Source organism: Capra hircus, chromosome 13, assembly GCF_001704415.2.
Source record: "Capra hircus breed San Clemente chromosome 13, ASM170441v1, whole genome shotgun sequence".
NCBI lineage: Eukaryota > Metazoa > Chordata > Mammalia > Artiodactyla > Bovidae > Capra > Capra hircus.
In genome coordinates, this window is record NC_030820.1 from 53,417,318 (window position 1) to 53,436,845 (window position 19,528).

Here is a 19,528-nt window from a genome sequence, read left to right on the forward strand (position 1 = left end):
CGTCACTAGGAAGCGCGCGCCCGGGCCGCCGCCGCCGCCGCCGCCGCCGAATCCCCAACAAGGAGCGGAGCCCGAGGCCGCCGCCGCCGCCCGCCTGCCGCCGCCGCCCGCTACCCCCGCCCGCCCATCGGCGCCCGCGCAGGCCCGGCCGCGGCTCAGGTAAGCGCCTGCCGCCCCCCCGCGGCGAGGCCTCTCGCTCCGCCGCGCGCCGCCGTCCAGTCAGGGGTCCCTGCGGAGCGTCAGGACGTTACGGCGGGGGGAGGGGAGCGGGGGAGGGGCGGCGGCGCGCGGCGGGCGTCACGGGCGTCACGGGTCCGCGTCAGGCGCGTCGGCGGCGGCGCGGCCTCCATCTTGCCGGAAGGCGGCGGGCGGCGGGCTCTAGGGAGGGTTTTGGGTGGGGGCTGCGTGGATCGCCCCGTTTCCGTGGGAGCCTCGTGGATACTCCCCTTGCTGTGGGGCTCGCGGGGATGCCCCCTCATCCCGTGGGGGCCGCGGGGATATCCCTCTCTCCTGGGGGCCGCGGGGATAATCCCCGCTTCCCATGAGGGCCTCATGGTAACCCTCTACCCTTAGGGCCACGTTGATACGTCCCTTTCTGTGGGGGCCTTATGCCTGCAGAACCCTTGGTGAGAACCTGAGCCACGTGAACCTCTTCGTAGGGGTCCATTGCCAGTAATGACCTGTTACATACTTGCCTAACTTTGTGATTTACTTAGTTTTCTTCCAGACAGCCAAGGTTATCTTTCTTTGCTAACACTTAAAATACAAATTTCAGTTACATCAGTCTTTTTTTCATTAAAAAAAAAACTGCATAACAACTATACAACTTTATGAGTTTCATGTACGCCTGTGAAACTACGATCTGTGCCGTTTAATTGTCAATCAGCAAAAATTTCCTGCTTTCATTATTACTTTGTGGTAGGAATGCTTACCTAGCAAAAATTTAAGTATACAGTGTTGTTAACTAGGCACTATGCAGTATCTCAGGACTTCCCTCACCGCTCAGACGATAAAGCGTCTGCCTACAATGTGGGAGACCCGGGTTCAATCCCTGGGTGGGGAAGATCTGGAGAAGGAAACGGCAACCCACTCCAGCATTCTTGCCTGGAAAATCCCATGGACGGAGGAGTCTGGTAGGTTACAGTCCATTGGGTCGCAAAGAGTTGGACACGACTGAGCGACTTCACTTCATGCAGTATCTCAGACCTCCAGGATTTACTCATTCTGCATATCTGAAGCTTTGTACTTTGTCCTGGTCCCTCTTCGCCAAATGCTTGCAACCATCATTCCACACTCTGCTTCTCTAAGTTTGGCTGTTTAGACTCCTCATGTAGGTGGTGATTGTTTAGTTACTAAGTTGTGTTGGATTCTTTTGTGACCCCATGGACTGTAGCACTCCAGGCTCCTCTGTCTATGGGATTTTCCAGGAAGTGGTATCATGCAGTATTTTGTCCTGTGTCTGGCTTATTTCACATAGAATAATGTCCTCCACATTCATCCATGTCACAAATGGCAGAATTTCTTTTTTTTTTTTTTTAAGGCTAAGTTATATTCCATTGTGTGTGTATATCAAACTTTTATCCATTCATCTGTCAATGGACATTGAGGTTACTCCTGTATCTTGACTGCTGTAAATAATGCTTTAGTGAACAAGGGGTGCAGGTGTCTCTTGGAGATCCTGATTTGTGTTCTTTCATATATACACCCAGAAGTGGGGTTGCTGATCATATGACAGTTCTATTTTTAGTCTTTTGAGGAACCTGGTACTGTTTTCATAATGGCTGCACAATTTACATTCCCACCAACCATGCACAACCGAGTACAACAGTGTGCACCAGTCTGTTTAGGATAAAACCAAGTGGATTAAATAAATCCCCAGTGTAACAAACATTAAGCAGACTGGTCAGAAGTTACTTCTTTGTAGGAAGTATCTTAAGACTTTGGGAAGACATACTGGACAGGGGAGAAACTTACACATACAGGTGGCTCACTTAAGAGCCTGATGCGGCCTGGCCAGGGTAACTGAAGGGTGTGGTCAAGACTGGACAGCTAGTGCTTGTGCCCCCCTCACCCCCTAGGAAGGCAGGGCGAGGAAGCCCAGATTCTCAAGGAAAAGCAGGGCTAGAGGGCCACCTCCAGGAATGGCTACTTCTGACATTCTTCGAGAGACACTGGAAATCTGGATTTCTAAAATGTGAAGCCTGTAAACTTTGAAAAAGTTGCAACTAATTAAATATTTTGAAACAAGGTGAGGATCAAAGAAACTGTGTCTGTGGGCCATTGCTGTGTGACCTAGGCCCTCTGCTGTTTCTGGTCATATTTTTATCAAAGGAAAATATTTGATTTTTTTGAAGACATGGAAAGCTAGATCTGAATCTGATGTACTAACTGTGCACTCACACATTTTTAATCTGTTTTTATATATTTATGCCCCAAAATGCTGTTTTAGAAATATTTTGTCATGTTTTCTTTACTTCAAAATTAATTGGGAAAGAGGAATTTTGAGAACTTACTATAGTTGCCATTGGAGAGGCAGAAATTCCACTTTGTGAGTTTTCACTGTTTAGTGCTCCATACAGTTTTGAGGTGTGGGGGTGGACAGCTGCTCGCTGAGGGTGGGCCCTTGCCTTTCTGCAGCTTTGGGGTCAAATGTGGCTTTTTGGGCTTCTCAGAGCCTACCTGGTGAAAGCAGAGGTGCCTCCATGAAAGCCAAGTACCACAGAACAACATTACTTTCATGGCAATTTTTTAAAAAACTTTATTGGGCTATAGCCGATTAACAAACAAGGTTGTGTTAGTTTCAGGTGATAAGGGTGATTTTAAAGTGATTTTTTTTTTTCCTTTTAAACCTCGTGACATGAGGATCTTAATTCCCTGACCAGGGATTAAGACCAGGGATCAAACTCGTGCTGCCTGCAGTGGAAGTGTAGAGTCCTAACCAGTGGACCGCCAAGGAAGTCCCTGTACGTGTGACTTCCTGAGGAACTACCAGGCTGCTTTCCACAAGGGCGTCACCATTTTGTTGGTCTGCCACCAGTGTAGGATGGTTCCAGTCTCTCCATATCCTGACCACGCTTACTTTCCGTTTGTTTTAATAACCATCCTGATGGGTATGAAGTGGTATCTCCTTGTGGTTTTCGTGTGCATTTCCCCAATGATTAAGGGTGTTGAGCATCTGTTCCATGGCTGACAGGCTGTTTGCAGATTTCCTTTAGAGAAATGTCTCCTTCAAATGATACTTGGCCCATGGTTCCGGTCATTTTGTTGTCGTTGAGTTGCATCCTGGGTGTTAATCCCTTGGTGGACATGTGCTGCGCAGACACTGCCTTCCAGTGTGTGGGTCGCCTTTTCAGTCTCCCAGGAGTATCCTTTGGTGCACAATAGTTTTTAATTTCAGTGGAGGCTAATTAACCTGTTTTTTGTTCCTTGTGCTTTTGGTGTCATATTGCTAGGGAATCCCCTGGCAGTCCAGTGGGCAGGACTCTGCTGTCACTGCCGAGTGCCTGGGTTCAGTCTCTGGGAAGTAAAATCCCACAAACTGTACCACTGTAGCCAGAAAGTAAAAACAAAGAAAGAAAGATGTCATTACAAAATTTTGTCAGGAGGACTTTCTCCTCTGCTTTCTTCTGAGGGTTTTACAGTATAAGCTCTTATGTTTGGATCTTTGATCCATCTTGTGTTAATTTTTGTCTGTGATGTAAGTGAAGGTCCAGCCTCATTTTGTTGCCTGCAGAGGTCTGGTTTTCCCAGCTCCGTGCTTCAAAGAGACCGTCCCTGTTCCCCATGGAACGTCTTCCTATGTCCATCTATTGAAGGTCATTAGAGTTCTTTCCAGTTTCTGACAGTCATGAATAAAGCTGTCGTAACATTGTGTGTACAAGTTTTCGTTTCTCTGGAGCAGATACTTAGGAGTGGGTTTGCTGGGTCATGTAGGAGGAATGTATTTAACTTTATGGAAATGTCCAGACCCTTCTTAGTGTGGCTGCACCACACAGCTATGTGTGAGAATTCCGGTTGCTTCACATCCTCCCAGTCTTTGTATCATCAGCTTTTTGTTGGTGCTTTTTAAGCTGTTCTAATAGGTGTGCAATAGTATTCTTGTGGTTTTAGTTTGCATTTTCCTATGGGTTAATGATGTCGAGCAGCTTTCTGTGTGCTCATTTGGACTTCTCTTTTGCTGAAGTGTCTGTTCACATATTCTGCCTACTTTTAAATTGTGATGTTGTTGAGTTCTTTCAGTATTCTGCAGGCAAGTTCTTTGTCGGATGTGATTTGCAAGTATTTTCTTCCACCTATAGCTTGTTATTTTCATTTTCTACTGTCCTCTCTATTCATTCTGTTGTAATGTACATACCTCATTTTGGGGCAGGTTTATGTTCACAGCACAGTTGAACAGGAACCTCCGGAGTTCCCATATATCCACTCCCCAGCCTCCGTGCCTGCCAGCATCCTCACCAGAGCGATACGTTTGTTGCAGTCCACAAAGCCCAGGTGACTCATCATCAAGCAGAGTCCGTAGTTTACATTGGGGTCACTTTTGGTGTTGTGTTTTATATTTTTAAACTAAGACTTAATTTTGGGGACTCCCCTGGTGGTCTAGTAGTTAAGAATCCATCTTGCAATGCAAGCAACAGATTCATTCCCTGGTTGGGGAACTAAGATCCCACCTGCCTCCGGGCCACTAAACCTGCATGCTGCGACTAGAGAGTCTGTGCGTGGCAATGAAAGATCGTGCATGCCACAGCTGAGACCTGACATAGCTAAATACATAAGTAAAGAGAACTGAAGGGGAAAACTGTTTATTGAGTTTTACCAGATATTTACCACATGGGTTGCCTTCCTCCATTCCTGAAGCTTCAGGCCTCCCTCTGCTGTGATCTCCGTCTGTCTGAAGGACCCTGTTAACACTGCTTTTAGAACAGATCTGCTTGTGGCCAGTTGTCTTAAGTTTCCTTAATCTGAAAGTGTCTCTATTGTGCCTTCGTTTCTGAAGGATCGTCTCCTTGCCACAGAATGCGGGCCTGAGGCTCTTTCCTTTCAGCATGTTAAGGAAGTCCCTGCCTCTGGTTCTGTGGTTCTGGGGAGAGTCCCGAAGGCCTTCAGGTTGCTGTTCTCATGTGGAAAATACGTACCTTTTTATCTGCTGTTTTTGTAACATTCTTACTTTGTCATCCGTTTTCAGCAATTTGATTATGCTCTCGGCATAGATTTCTTTGAGTTTATTCTGCTTGAAGTTTGTTGGACTTCTTGAGTGTGTAAGTTTATATTTTTCACTACCCTTGGGAAGTGTTCAGCTGTTATTTCTTCCGAGTTGTTTTTCAGCTCGGCACGGTCTTCTTTCCTCTGGGACTCTGGTGATACAGATGGCCACCTTCTTTTGTTCTGCATTCCCAGAAGCTCCGTTCATTTTGTTTTCCCTCTTCTTTCTGTTGTTCACATTAGATCTTTTGTACTGCTCTATATTTTCATTGCTGTGTCTCTTTCCTCTCTCACGTCCATTCTGATATTGAGCCCACAAGGTGGGTTTCTATTTGTTATTATATTTTTTTATTTTCAAATTTCCACTTGGCTATGACCTTGGTTCCTGTGCTGACCCGGTCAGGACCGCAGGCTCCACTCATGGAGTAGGAGGGCTCGCAGCTCAGGCCACTGGGGGTTCCAGTGGTCACCTCAGACTGGGCGTCTTTGTATTATTTTTACCCTAATTTTGGTCAGACTTTCCTGCTTCTTTGTGTGGTAGATAATTCTGGATCGTCGTCTGATCCTTTGAGTATTGTGAGATCCTGTGGAGAATGGAGCATTTTGTTCTAGCAAGAAGCAGACCTGCGCTGCAGGTCTGAGCCCCTCCTGTGAGCAGACGCTGTCTTGGGTCAGCTTAGCCTTCAGCCTGTGCCGGGCCCTCTGTCCCTCAGGTGCCATCGAGGCTGGTCTGAGACCTGGGCAGTGGGTGACCCTGGAGGTCAGTCCTCGAAAACTTTGGCTGACCATTTTGGGCCAGGTCTGCACACAGACAGATGAGGAGTGACCGGAGCCTTCACACACGGCTAGGGTCAGGCCCTCTCCACCTCTCCACTCTCCGCAGTCTCTTGCACACTCCAACCCCCAGAGCTGCCTTTCCTCCCCTGTTCTGTGACACCTCAGTACCTGGCCTGCCCTGAGCCAAGCATCAGCGGGTAGAGAGCAGTGGAGCAGTGAGTTGCCTCCAGGCCCCCGGAGTTTTCAGTGCCTGCCTGACCACGACCATCACAGAGATTAGAGGGCTGAGGCTCACTGGAGGGCAAAGAGGCAAAGACAAAGTAACACCAGGGAGGGTCTCCCACACCAGAGACAGGGGGTTCCCAAGAGCCTTCTGTGCGAAGCCCTGGATTCCGACAGGACCCGCCTCCAGAGGCATCCACCTGCATCCTGGCTCCTCCCCAGCGCCCGAGTGTAACTGTGGGGCTTTTGGGCCTGGTGCAGCTTCACAGTTCTGCCGGGGCTTCCGCCCTGTGCTCGCTCCACCGTCAGAAGGTAGCAAGGTCCCCATGCAGACCCTGTGCCTGCTCTGTTGCCCTGCAGGCCCGGGGCCCTGGCGTCTCCTGTCCGCTGAGCCATGGCCACCCCTGATGTGAGTGTCCACATGGAGGAGGTGGTGGTGGTGACGACGCCTGACACGGCGGCGGATGGCAGTGGTGTGGAAGAGGTGAAGACTGTGCTGGTCACCACCAACCTTGCCCCGCACGGGTGAGGATAGCCTTGGGGGGGCGGTGGCGGAGGGGCTCAGGTGAGCTGAGGGCTGTGTCTCTTCTCCCGCTGCCGAGGCTTCATGTCCCCAAATGCACGGTAACTTCTCCTCTTAAGGGTCAGGCCAGTTGGGAACCAGGTTTTCTAGGTGAAGTGAGGAGAGACATGTGTGGGGTCAGCAGTGCCATGACCTCTGGCTAGACTGGAAAGCGAGGCAGAAATGGTAGTGGAGCAAGGGGCTGGCTGTTGCAGAGGTGCTGATGTCCCCTCTATCTCCTTCCCTTTTGTCCCCAGCGGTGACCTGACGGAGGACAACATGGAGACGGAAAATGCCGCGGCGGCTGCTGCAGCCGCGTTCACGGCATCCTCGCAACTCAAGGAGGCCGTGTTAGGTAGGGAGCCTGCCTTCTGGCAGTGGCGCCCGCAGGCCGCTCCAGAAGTGGTTTTGCCTGAGGGGACTGTCCTCCCTTGAGTAAGGGAGCAAAGGTTCCCGAGGCCCTCCTGGGGCTCCTCTCCAGAGGTGGGCCTGAGGCGTCACAGAGGCCCTGGCTCCAGGGTCTCCAGGTGTGGCGCTGGCCTGTGGCTAGCAGGGAGAGCTCGGTTTGCAGTCCTGGTTAGTGTAGCTGTCTGTGATCAGCAATGCAGACTCTTACCGCCTTTGGCCTTTTTCTGTAGCCTAACATTAAAGGCCTCAGAGCTCTTCCAAATATTACAAATAGGTTTCTCTGTAAGTGTTTGGGTGAATTTTTATTTCCATCAGTTGGTCTTTACTTTGGGCTGAGGAGAAATGCCCTCTGCCCACCTTTGTCTTGTCTCAGTCTCTCCTGGATTCTGATTTCTCTTTCAAGGTAGTTAACCTTGTACTTTTGCAGGAAATGCTTTGGAGAAGTTGTAACTGATTTTCTGTGTTGCCCCTTTCCCTGTCAACACACCTGGTGAGAAGTGAAGATGGCTGAAGAGGAGGAGAGCCTGGAGGCAGAGATCGTTTACCCCATCACCTGCGGGGACAGCAGGGCCAACCTGATCTGGAGGAAGTTTGTGTGCCCCGGCATCAATGTGAAGTGTGTGCAGGTGAGAGTTCCCATGCAGCCAGGTTTCAGGGAGGGGCTCCCAGGGCCGCAGCTACGAAGCAGACAAAAGGAGACCCCAATGGCAGGTGTGTGACCTTGGTGGGGAGTTCAGGAGGCAGAAATCCCATGTTTGGGAGAACAGAGGACAAGGAGGCTTCAGGGACAAACAGGCTATCACCAGGGCATGAGAAAGCCTCAGGGCAGTGAGTTCTGTTCCTGGACTGACTCTGTTGGGCAGTTAAACAAGGGAGCTGCTTTGCAGAGACTCATTAGCACTCGTGGGTAAGGTGGACAGGAGAGAGGTCTGCTTTTCCTGTAGCATGGTAGCTTAGGTACCCACTCACCTTGTGCTGAAAAGAGCTAAAAATGCCACTTAAGGCATCTAGAAGATGCCTCCTTAAGCTGGCAAAAGAGGAGGAAGTAGGCCTGGGGCCTGAGTAAAGGTGGATTGTAGAGGGCAGCTAACTTTTGCCTGACACTAGTTTCTCAGCCTTGTGGTCAGGAGATGAGGAGCCAAAGCTCAGGGCTCCCAGTTGGGGTGTGTTGTTGGGGTAGGGATTGTCCCTGTGATGCTGCTACTTCCAGAGGTCTCCACCCTCAATTTTGGGGGCTAGAAAACATGCTGATCACATCCTCCCAGCCCCCCTACCTCTAGGACAAGGAAAACGCCCCTCCCACATCAGCACTAGGTGGAGTAGGGACCCTCCTGAGGAGTCACATGTGGCCTGTACAGTGTGAATACCTTTAGCTAAGAGTTTAGTTGTCGAATGGTTCCTGGCTCAGAGCTCCCCCAGGAATCTGACAAAAACAAATGAGAAATCCTTTTTCAAAGAACTCACCTTTATCTCAGGTTTCAAGTAACTTTGGTAGACAAAGTTCCAAAAAAAGGAGCAGCTCACAGTAATGCAGAGCATAACCCTGAGCACACAAGGAAACAAAGCACCTGAGTGAGTGCACACAGAAATCACAGACAGCAAAGTAAGGCCCACAAATGCTACAGGTTGGAATTCTGAGACACAAAATAGAAAATAAGTATGTTTAGTTACTTCAAGAAATAAAAAAGAGACTCAAACGTGAATAAAGCATAAGCAGATATGAAAAAAACTAGAAATGAAAAACAATTAAAATCGAACACTAAGTGGGTGGATTTACAGCTGATTAGACACAGTTGAAAAGGACATCTTTTTTGGGTGTTAGTTCTAAAAGGTCTTGTAGGTCTTCATAGAACCGTTCAGCTTCTTCAGCATTGCTGGTTGGGGCATAAACTTGGATTACTGTGATATTGAATGGTTTGCCTTGGAAACAAACAGATCATTCTGTTGTTTTTGAGATTGCACCCAAGTACTGCATTTCGGACTCTTTTGTTGACCATGATGGCTACTCCATTTCTTCTGAGGCATTCCTGCCCGCAGTAGTAGATATAATGGTCATCTGAGTTAAATTCACCCATTCCAGTCCATTTTAGTTCGCTGATTCCTAGAATGTTGACATTCACTCTTGCCATCTCTTGTTTGACCACTTCCAATTTGCCTTGATTCATGGACCTGACATTCCAGGTTCCTATGCAATATTGCTCTTTATAGCGTCGGACCTTGCTTCTATCACCAGTCACATCCACAGGTGGGTATTGTTTTTGCTTTGGCTCCATCCCTTCATTCTTTCTGGAGTTATTTCTCCACTGATCTCCAGTACCGTGTATGCAGGTCAGGAAGCAACAGTTAGAACTGTACATGGAACAACAGACTAGTTTCAGATAGGACATGGACTACGTCAAGGCTGTATATTGTCACCCTGCTTATTTAACTTATATGCAGAGTACATCATGAGAAACGCTGGGCTGGAAGAAACACAAGCTGGAATCAAGATTGCTGGGAGAAATATCAATAACCTCAGATATGCAGATAACACCACCTTTATGGCAGAAAGTGAAGAGGAACTAAAAAGCCTCTTGATGAAAGTGAAAGTGGAGAGTGAAAAAGTTGGCTTAAAGCTCAACATTCAGAAAATGAAGATCATGGCATCCGATCCCATCACTTCATGGGAAATAGATGGGGAAACAGTGGAAACAATGTCGGACTTTATTTTTTTGGGCTCCAAAATCACTGCGGATGGTGATTGCAGCCATGAAATTAAAAGACACTTACTCCTTGGAAGAAAAGTTATGACCAACGTAGATAGTATATTCAAAAGCAGAGACATTACTTTGCCGACTAAGGTCCGTCTAGTCAAGGCTATGATTTTTCCTGGTCATGTATGGATGTGAGAGTTGGACTGTGAAGAAGGCTGAGCGCCGAAGAATTGATGCTTTTGAACTGTGGTGTTGGAGAAGACTCTTGAGAGTCCCTTGGACTGCAAGGAGATCCAACCAATCCATTCTGAAGGAGATCAGCCCTGGGATTTCTTCGGAAGGACTGATGCTAAAGCTGAAACTCCAGTACTTTGGCCACCTCATGCGAAGAGTTGACTCATTGGAAAAGACTCTGATGTTGGGAGGGATTGGGGGCAGGAGGAGAAGGGGACGACAGAGGATGAGATGGCTGGATGGCATCACTGACTCGATGGACGTGAGTCTTGAGTGAACTCCGGGAGCTGGTGATGGACAGGGAGGCCTGGCGTGCTGCGATTCATGGGGTCGCAAAGAGTCGGACACGACTGAGCGACTGAACTGAACTGAACTGAGACACAGTTGAAGAGATAATTAGTGAACTAGAAGACAGAAGAAGTTATTGAGACAACTACCTAGCGAAATGTCTCAAGGGAAAATGGAAGCACAGGAAAGTCTAACCTATCTATGTGACTTCTGAGAGGAGAGGGGGTCTGAGAACTTTCATAACCCAGGAAAGAAAGCCACCCGCAGTTCAAGAAACTTAATACATCCCAAACTGAACAAATACATTCAAAATTTCACATTTTAAAATCTACACTAGGTGCCAGGGCAAAGGACCTTCCACTGGCTCTGGGACATTTTAGCATCAAAATAATGAATGATGGTCATGGATTATAATTCAAGTAAAAATAAGAATCTATCTGCCCATATTTGGTGTAGTATATTTCATGTCATTTATTTACATCAAACAAGAAAGAGCTAAAACTCTTACGCCAACTAGAAAATATAGATGGGGTGCCGGAGCCAGAGCGCCGTGAGGAGGTGTTGCATCTAGTCAGGGGAAGCTGGTCTCCAAGTACCCCCATCACTAAGGTGCTGCTTACAGAGGGTGAAGCCTGCAGATCACCTGCTAAATGAGTGGTGATGTTTGGGTGTCAGTGTTGGGCCAGTCTCTGCCACAGCCTCCTGATGGAATGGGCAGGGGTTCTGTGGCATTTCCTGACACAAACGCACAACCTGGTTCCGCTCAGGAAGATATCAGACAGACACAAACTGAGGGACGCTTTCTTTGTCTGCAGAAACACAGACCTGCATGCTTCACAAATGTTGAGGTCAGGAAGGCATGGTCAATCTGAGATGCTCCTCTAGGTTAGGGAGAGGAGAGACAGGACAGTCAGTACAGTCAGACGGGTGGGAGTGGGACCAGTTAGCCCACCCTGAGTGTGGAGCACACCTGCCCCACCAGTAGAGGAGAACCTGGTTCCTCAGAGGGAGGCGGGACAGAAAGGGGTGGCAGGATGTAAGGGAGAGGCAGGCCATCAGGTGATGCTACAATGTCAGGTGGGGGCAGGGTCAGAGAAGGCATCACATAGTTGGGGGGCTCTTTGGGTCCACCATGGACTTCCTGTGCCTGGGGACTGGCCAGAGAGGGTGCTGACTATCCCTGCCTTCCTGGGCTCAGAGGCAGCTCCCAACCAACCAAGGCAAGGGATAGAATGGCTTCCTGGCTTGGAGGGACACTGTTTAGGCTCAGGAAATCAGGACAGTTGCTTCCATCAAGAGGGCTTCCCAGGCTGGTCGCAGGCAGCCTTGGAGAAGGCCACCTTGCAATAGAGAGTCACACACATTTTTTGTTTTCCCTGCGCATATAAAAAGTATATTTACACTGAATCATGCTCTGTTAGTGGTGTCATAACATTATGTCTAAAACCAATGTACATGTCTTTAGCTTTATTGCTAAAAATGGTAACCATCATCCGAGCTCTCAGAGTCGTGGTAGTAGCACTGAAGATCACTGATCACAGATCACCGTAACTAATGAAAAAGTTTGGAATATTAGGGGAATTACCAGAATGTGACACAGAGACCTGAATTGAGCAACTGCTATTGAAAAACAGCACCAATAGCCTTGCTTGAAACAGGGTGTTTGCGAGCCTTCAATTTGTAGAGTATGTACACTTTGTGGAGCGTGACAGAGCAGGTGTGGCTTGTACGTGAGCTGAGGCAGTTTTGCTCCAGTGGCAGGGTAACCTGGGCCCGACCTGATGCAGACTGCAGGGCCCCTCAGGGCAGCTGCCCTGGGAGGTGGGGCCCTGGGGAGGGGAGGCCCCGGGGCATCCAGCACCCTGCTTAGGTCCAGCCATGTGTCCAGGCCACGTTGGAGCTTTTGTTTCTGCCTCTGCTGCTCCTGTGACATGTCCATCCCCCCTGTACACTAAGTAAATGCAGTTGTGTGTTGGTTCTTTGGTTTCAGTGCACGCTTGTTCTACAAGACTGAGTCGGATACTTCACCTTCTCAGGCCACATTTGGGTGAAACTAGCAGACGCGCAAGGAGGGAGGGCAGTTCCCTGACTTGAATCGGGCATGTGCTTTTGTGCCATGAAGGGTGCTGTTAGGGCTGGGCCAGGTGGGCTGAAGGGGTATTCACAGCTGACCCTGTGACTGTGTCTCTTGTTACTTGATGGGCTGTATGTGAATGTTATTTGTGGAATAAGTTACGTACAGGAAAGTTCGCTGCTTGCTGTCCGGAGGGAGAGAGCGCCCTGTGTTTCAGAGTGGGCTGGGCACCCTGGGTCCCAGGCACTGGGTATGTGGTTGAGGAGATCACCAAGCACCCAGCTCCCTCCCTGCTAGGGGCAGCACCTGACCATCCACTGGAGCAGGATAGGGCCAGCACCTCACTCAGGCCTTGCAGCTCAAGGATCAGGCGTGGCTCACCTGGATGGTTCTTCCTCCCACCTCAGTCAAGATTGCCAGTGGCTAAACCCTGAATGTGCCTCCACAGTGGCTGCCCTGCCATCCACCCTCTTTCCCAGGCTGGCCCTGGACAGAGGGTCAGGCAAGAGAGAGGGCATCGGGGAGGCTCCATCTTGACCCTGCTCTGCTCTTCTGTCCACAGTACGATGAACATGTCATCAGCCCCAAGGAGTTTGTGCACCTGGCCGGCAAGTCCACCCTGAAGGACTGGAAGCGAGCCATCCGAATGAACGGCATCATGCTTAGGTGGACGGGGCAGGGGTAGGGTGGGGCGGAGGGAGTGGGGCCTACACAGGACTGGCCAGGGACCCTCCATCAGGGAGTACTGTGGCCACTCTCTCAAAGAGGGCCAGCCATCAGTGCTGACTGAAGTCTCCGGGATAGCTGCCTCCCTCTGGGTACCAGCCGCTGTGGTCACACTCCTCATGGACAGAGCCACACACAGGCATCCCCACGCTGCTGAGAGAATGGTGCTGGGGTGGAGCACAGGCAAGCCCTGAGCCTCCGCAGCCTAGTCACCCTGTGTGACGCCCGTCCTCCTCCGTGCAGGAAGATCATGGACTCCGGGGAGCTGGACTTCTACCAGCATGACAGGGTCTGCTCCAACACCTGCCGCAGCACCAAGATTGACCTCTCTGGGGCGCGCGCATCCCTGGGCAGCCCCACGCCCACTGAGTACATCCCGCTCACGCCAGCCACCGCTGATGGTAGGTACCACGTGTTGGGCTCCCTCCGCTGCTGGCTGCTTGCATGGGGCCTCCAGTCAACTTGGCTGTCCCTTCTGGGCCCCAGTGGTTTGCGCCCACCTCCTCCTTCCTCACCAAGGAAATCTAGCTGCATTGCTGTTCTACCCACAGGGAAGACTGAAGGACTTTATTTTCTTAAGCCATTCTTATTATAAAATACGATGATTCATAGGTGGAGAAGAGCATGAAGATTAACAGGGCCAGTGTCCAGTGCCCACCTCCAGCTTTGCCCGTTTAGGGAGCATCCTCTGCCCTTGCCCTGGAGCCTCTCCCCTCAGCACTGGTCTGGGCTTGTGTGTGCTCCCTGCCACTTGAGTTGCTGATGTGTTTATAGTAGATAAGCTGATGTGTTTAACTGGTAGAAGGCCTTCATGTTCCCTGGGATTATTTCCAGATGTTTGAGCACAGAGATTCTTTTTAAAACAAGTTGGAATGAAATCAGGTCCCAGTTTCCCTGTTCATGTTGCCCACTGATGACTTGGTGGTGCCACCTTTCCCAAGATGGGAATTGGATTGCCCCTCAGCTGTTCCTCCACTGGTCACTCTGGGCCTGCTGCCATGTGGCCAGGGACTGTCCTCACGGCTGACCAGACAGTGGTTGGTCGAGGGGCCTTGTCCTGTACTTGGGAAGCTGGAGGGGAGGCTCGGGGGCAAAGAGAGCTCCTGGAGTTCACCCTGAATAAGTCGCTGCACCCTACCTGCCCAGACTGGCAGCCGGCTCAGTTGGGGAGTCCTCTGGGAGATCCAGGAACATGCAGGCTGCCAGCAGTTGGGGCTGGCCCTTGTCGACTCTTTCCTCATCCAGTGGTCACTGTTTGCAGTTATTGGGTGGTGGCCTGGCCCTGGGACAGCACTTCTCTGCCTTGTAAAAGGCGGCCGCAGTGGCTGGTCTCCAAGAAGCCTCTGAACACTGAGTGTCCAGTCAGTGCCATGCCCGGTAAAGGCCACGTGGGGGTTGGGGTTCAGCTCTGAGAATTCTGTTGTCTCTAGATGGTTTGGACAGTCTGTCGCTTTACTTAAACTTACCTCCGTGGTGGTTTCTTCAGTCAGAGTCCTCAGACCACCAGAGTCACCTATTGTGTAGTTAAAGGTTCTGTGTCAGTCCAGACTATGAAAAAGCTATTTCAAACATCTGACATTCCCCAGCCGATGTCTTTGTTGGATGTGGAAAAGGCTGGCATGAGGTCAGAAAACTCACCCAGAGGTTAGGATGCTGGTCTTGTTCCTAAGCCCCAAATGGCCAGATCCATACCGTGTCCAGGACTCTGAAGATACTGGAGACAGAGGTAAACCAGCATGGGTGGCTTACACCTCTCAAAGTTCCACCTCTTCTGATTTACAAGAAGGAAACGTGGTAGCTGTTGAGACAGATGATAGTGTCAATGAGACAGAGACTTGAGGGGCTGCTGAGAACAGGCCAGGCGGGAAGGCTGGCCTGTGGCCCCTGGCCGGCAGGCATGAAGGCTCATCATAACTGACAGAGACAGCAGAGTATTGAGGACTTGGGGACAGCTCTGAGGAGACGTTTTCTAGCTCCTCCTTTGTCCGTATTTAGCAGTGGATGTATAATGTGTGGATCCTCTGCTGTGCTTATACACGTTAATTAATTTTTTGAAAACGGGGGGTATGGGAGGGGGTACTGTGGTGGGTGGAGTGCTGGCCTATTGCCAGCAAGGCTCACCAGGCTCATCTTGGTTGCAGTGAATGGGGCTCCTGCGACCATCACCATCGAGACCTGTGAGGACCCAGGGGACTGGACCACAGCCGTTGGAGGTGCGGGCCTCCCTGGGCTTCTCGCTGGGGGGTGGGGCTCCCACCTGCTGCTGGCTTTGCCCGGGGGACTTGTGGGCTGCCGGGCATTGTCTTGGTGGATGCACAGGGCTGACCCACTGGACTCCCACTTGTGGTTGGGCGGGGGACACTCAGACGGCTCCCGCAGAGCTGTGTCCTCCTGGCAGTTCTTTACTCCTCCCTGTGATAGAACCAGAGGGGCTGTCTGTGCAGGATTCCCCATCTCTGAGCCCCTCCTTCCATCTCAGATGATACGTTCGCCTTCTGGCGGGGGCTGAAGGACGCAGGCCTGCTGGACGAGGTCATACAGGAGTTCCACCAGGAGCTGGTGGAGACCATGAAGGGCCTACAGCAGCGGGTGCAGGACCCGCCCCTGCAGCTCCGAGGTGAGCTGTCCGTTTGCCCTGGTCCATGGGCCCCAAGGCCTCTACTGGTTCGGCATGGTGGGGGTGGCCTCAGGATGCCGGTGAGTGTAGCCTGCTTCTTCCAGCTCCGAGCTGGCCCAGCAGCATCGGCAGGGGTGGGCAGTTAGCTTGCTCCCTCTGGATCCCTCCTTGGTGCTGGGAGGAAGCCAAGCCCTAGGATCAGGACCTGCTGCGCCTGGTCCCACACCTCAGCAGGTGGCATGGAGTGCCCCAGACCTGCTATGGGCCGGCCAATTCTCATTGTTTGCCTGCCCTGCCCGTGTAGATGCCGTCCTCCTCAATAACATCGTCCAAAACTTCGGCATGCTGGACCTGGTGAAGAAGGTGCTGGCCAGCCACAAGTGTCAGATGGACCGTTCTCGGGAGCAGTATGCCCGCGACCTGGCAGGTACACTGGCCTCGGCTGTGCCCACAGGTGCTTGGGTGTGCGGAGGCAGGCATGGGGTGGGTGATACTGGGACAGCCCCAGCTAGACCTCCCCGCAATTCACCAGTTCATCCTCCCCACCCACCTGTGAGGTGGTGCCTTCCTGGGAGGTGCCTGTGGGTATATGTGAGGCAGGCTGGTTCTGTAACCAGGCAGTTTGCCTACAAACGTTAGCGTGAGCAGAGCATGTGACAGAACAGGGAAGGCTGACCCAGTCAGGCAGCTCGAGCCAGCTGTTCTCTGCTGCTTCTTCAGAGCAGCGAGTCCCCTGCAGAGAAGGCCCTGCAGACAGCGTCCCCACGCGCATGCAAGGTCAGGCCCCAGGCCAGTGCAGGTCCTTGTCTGGTGGTGGGTGGTCTGATGCCCTGTGCCTGCCCCACAGCCCTGGAGCAGCAGTGTGACGAGCACCGCCGGCGGGCCAAGGAGCTCAAGCACAAGTCACAACACCTCAGCAACGTGCTCATGACTCTCACTCCGGTCTCCCTGCCGCCCCCTGTGAAGCGACCGCGGCTCGCAAGGGCCACATCTGGGCCAGCTGCCATCGCCTCACAGGTGCTCGCCCAATCTGCCCAGATTGCCCTGACCCCCGGCGTGCCCGTCTCCCAGCTTACCAGTGTGCCACTGGGCAAAGTGGTGTCCACCCTGCCCTCCCCCGTGCTGGGCAAGGCTGCGCCCCAGGTCGCTCCAGCCAGCTCCCCCGCCTCGCCACTGCTTGGCGGCTACACGGTGCTGGCTTCCTCTGGCACCACCTTCCCCAACACGGTGGAAATCCACCCGGACGCGTCCAGCCTTACGGTCCTGAGCACAGCCGCCATGCAGGACGGCAGCACTGTGGTCAAGGTGGTGAGCCCACTGCAGCTGCTCACCCTGCCCGGCCTGGGCCCCACCCTGCAGAACGTGGCCCAGGTATCGCCCGGGGGCAGCACCATCGTGACGGTGCCCACGGGGACTGTCGAGAGTGCCGTGGCTGCCCCGGGACCTGAGGAGCACACGGCCACCATCGAGGTGGCCGCCATGGCGGAAGGCCATGAGCACAAGTAGCAGCCAATGGAAGGTGAGGCCCCACGTGGGCACTGGGCTGGCCACCTCTCCTCAGGCTGTGGGGGCACAGCGCTGGTGCCCGTGGGCCACGTGGGGCTGCTGAACCAAAGAGAGGAAACGCCAAAACAGACGGAGAAGAGAGGAGAGGCGAGGGACGTGGCAGCAGCCTGGGATGTGGGGCTCTGAGCTCTGAGCCTCCTCCCCTGTTTTCTTGGGAAATATATTTTTCCATCTGTTGCTTATTAATACTGTTTACACGTGGGGCCTTGGTGAGGAGCCAGGTTGGGGGCCAGGGGCCCAGTGCAGCTGGTGGCAGAGGCAGGGCAGGGGCAGGGCCTCGGCCTGTAGCTGGGGAGCCCGTTACTAACACGTGTCTTGGGAACTGTCCCCAAGTGTGGAAACCCATGGATCCTATGGATTTGGTTTCTTCCCACAGTTTTCTGTAGGTTTAGTGTGGCCAGCACTCTGCTCTCCCATCTCTGGCATAAGCATCAGTGGTGCTTCAGGCCTGCACGTGGCTCAGGGGCCTCCAGGGCACCCGGGGGTCAGGGTTCAGGCCCTGGGACACCTGCCTGGCCAGAGGGACCCAGGGGTCCAAGCAGCACAGGCCAGAAGGCCTCCCACCCCTGCCCGCAGATGCTCAGGGGCCATTGCACATGCTCTGTGGGTGTTCCTAAGTGAACCCCTTAGTAGGCTCCAACAAAGAGTCAGGTTTATCGTGTTTTCAACCTAAACGAGGCAGAGTGCCTGGGGTCCCTGATCTGCTCTGGGTTCAAGAGTGTCTTGTACACAGGGACAGTTGGGACAGCCCCGGGGGCAAGAGGCGGGTGTGCCCTGTGGCTTTTCCTGGGGAGGACACAGAGAGAGAACGACCAGGGCCTGTAGAGGGGTCACTCCATGTCCAGTGGGGACACGCCTCGGGTTGGGGCTCATGGTCTGGTGTTCAACTCCGGGCTCAGCTCCATGCTAGTGGGGCCCCCCTAGAGGTGGCTGCGCTCCACTGGCTGACACTGGTGCCACAAGGCGTCTGGGACCAGCATGGGTGAGGTGGCACCCAGGTGCTCGTGGGGAGGGTGCCTGTGGGCTGGCCGGCCCTCTGCTTTTCTGGTCTTGGACTTGGAAAGACCAGGGAGGGGCTGCTCTGCAGGCCTTGAGCCACTGCAGTGGGGGATACCACGGCCACCCTGGGCCTCCTGTCCATCTGACACCTGCGGAGACCCAGAGAGAAGCCTCTGCCTGCCTCGCACTTTGAAGGGAACTGGGCTCCGTCCATCCGTCCTTCCGTCCATCAGGTCCCCTGGACCCACCTCAGCACCCTCACTGAGGCTGTTTTGTTTCTGTCATGTCTGGTCGGCTGCCGTTTCGGGCGTGCTGGTTTCAGCACAGTGTCACTTCCTTGTTAGACGCTCCTCTTCCAGGCGCATCTCTGATACACACAGTTGAGCCTGTGGACGGGACACCCCAGCCAGTCCTGCGTCCAGCTCAGATCATATCAGAACATGTTGCTAGTGAAACTGGGCATCTTGTGCTTGGAACCTTGACCATTCAGACCTGCTACGCCCTGGAAAGCTGCCTCTGCCTGCCGGCCACGGAGCACTGGGTGGAAAGTTCATTTCAGAGCCATATAGACAACCGTGACGGCTGCTTCCAGACACGGTGCCTGGGGGCCTAGCTCCAGGTGGGGGAAGGGGCCCACTGTCCTCCAGGAACCCTCAGCCCGGTGTGAGGATCGGGCCATCTCGCTGTCAGCGCCCCACCCTTCCCCCCACCAGGCATGCAGGGCCTGTCCCAGGCTCGGGCTCCAGGAGGCAGAATTGGATCTGGAGAGCTCGGAGGCAGCCTGGGCAAGGGACACCTCTGAGTTCTACTTTGTACGGTGTTTTGCAAGTATCTGCTTGGTACTTTGATTTCAAATAAAAACATTTTTCGTAACCTGTGTCTGTGTCTTCTGATGAAGGGCTGTGAGTGGATGGATTTCCAGCAGGGACTCCTGCACCCAGCACCGGGACCAGGTGAGGACCCTGACTCAGGGCGCCTACGGCTTCTTTCTTTACAGTTCCAAACTGATAGTGGATCTCAATTCCCCAGCCAGGCGCGAAGTCAGTGCCCACCGCAGGGGAAGCACGGAGTCAACCACGGGGCTGCCAGAGAGGTCCCAAGTTACTGAATTTTACGATTGAGAAACTACAATTCCTCAGATTTGGGTACTTCGAATATTTTCT

General features: G+C 52.6%; 1 protein-coding gene across 4 annotated transcripts; it reads left to right on the forward strand.

The window, feature by feature from the left end:
- Window positions 97-19,238, forward strand: GMEB2 (glucocorticoid modulatory element binding protein 2). 4 transcript variants are annotated; one of them, XM_018057527.1, is made up of 10 exons: window positions 97-159; window positions 6,559-6,723; window positions 7,018-7,115; window positions 7,667-7,794; window positions 13,020-13,123; window positions 13,427-13,584; window positions 15,325-15,396; window positions 15,663-15,800; window positions 16,105-16,227; window positions 16,648-19,238. In XM_018057527.1, the coding sequence occupies exons 2-10, from the start codon at window positions 6,593-6,595 to the stop codon at window positions 17,304-17,306; spliced, it is 1,611 nt and encodes a 536-aa protein (XP_017913016.1). In that variant the 5' UTR covers window positions 97-159; window positions 6,559-6,592; the 3' UTR covers window positions 17,307-19,238. The 4 variants fall into 4 exon arrangements, with proteins under 4 accessions (XP_017913016.1, XP_017913017.1, XP_017913018.1 ...); XM_018057528.1 differs by lacking the exon at window positions 97-159 and having other exon boundaries at window positions 6,569-6,682; XM_018057529.1 differs by lacking the exons at window positions 97-159; window positions 6,559-6,723 and adding an exon at window positions 6,741-6,822.

Coding starts and splice junctions, on each gene's coding strand:
- GMEB2 (XM_018057527.1), top strand. CDS start 6,593: ATGGCCACCCCTGATGTGAGTGTCCACATGGAGGAGGTGGTGGTGGTG. Junction 7,116..7,666: donor ACTCAAGGAGGCCGTGTTAG/GTAGGGAGCCTG, acceptor CCTGGTGAGAAG/TGAAGATGGCTGAAGAGGAG. Junction 15,397..15,662: donor CTGGACCACAGCCGTTGGAG/GTGCGGGCCTCC, acceptor CTTCCATCTCAG/ATGATACGTTCGCCTTCTGG.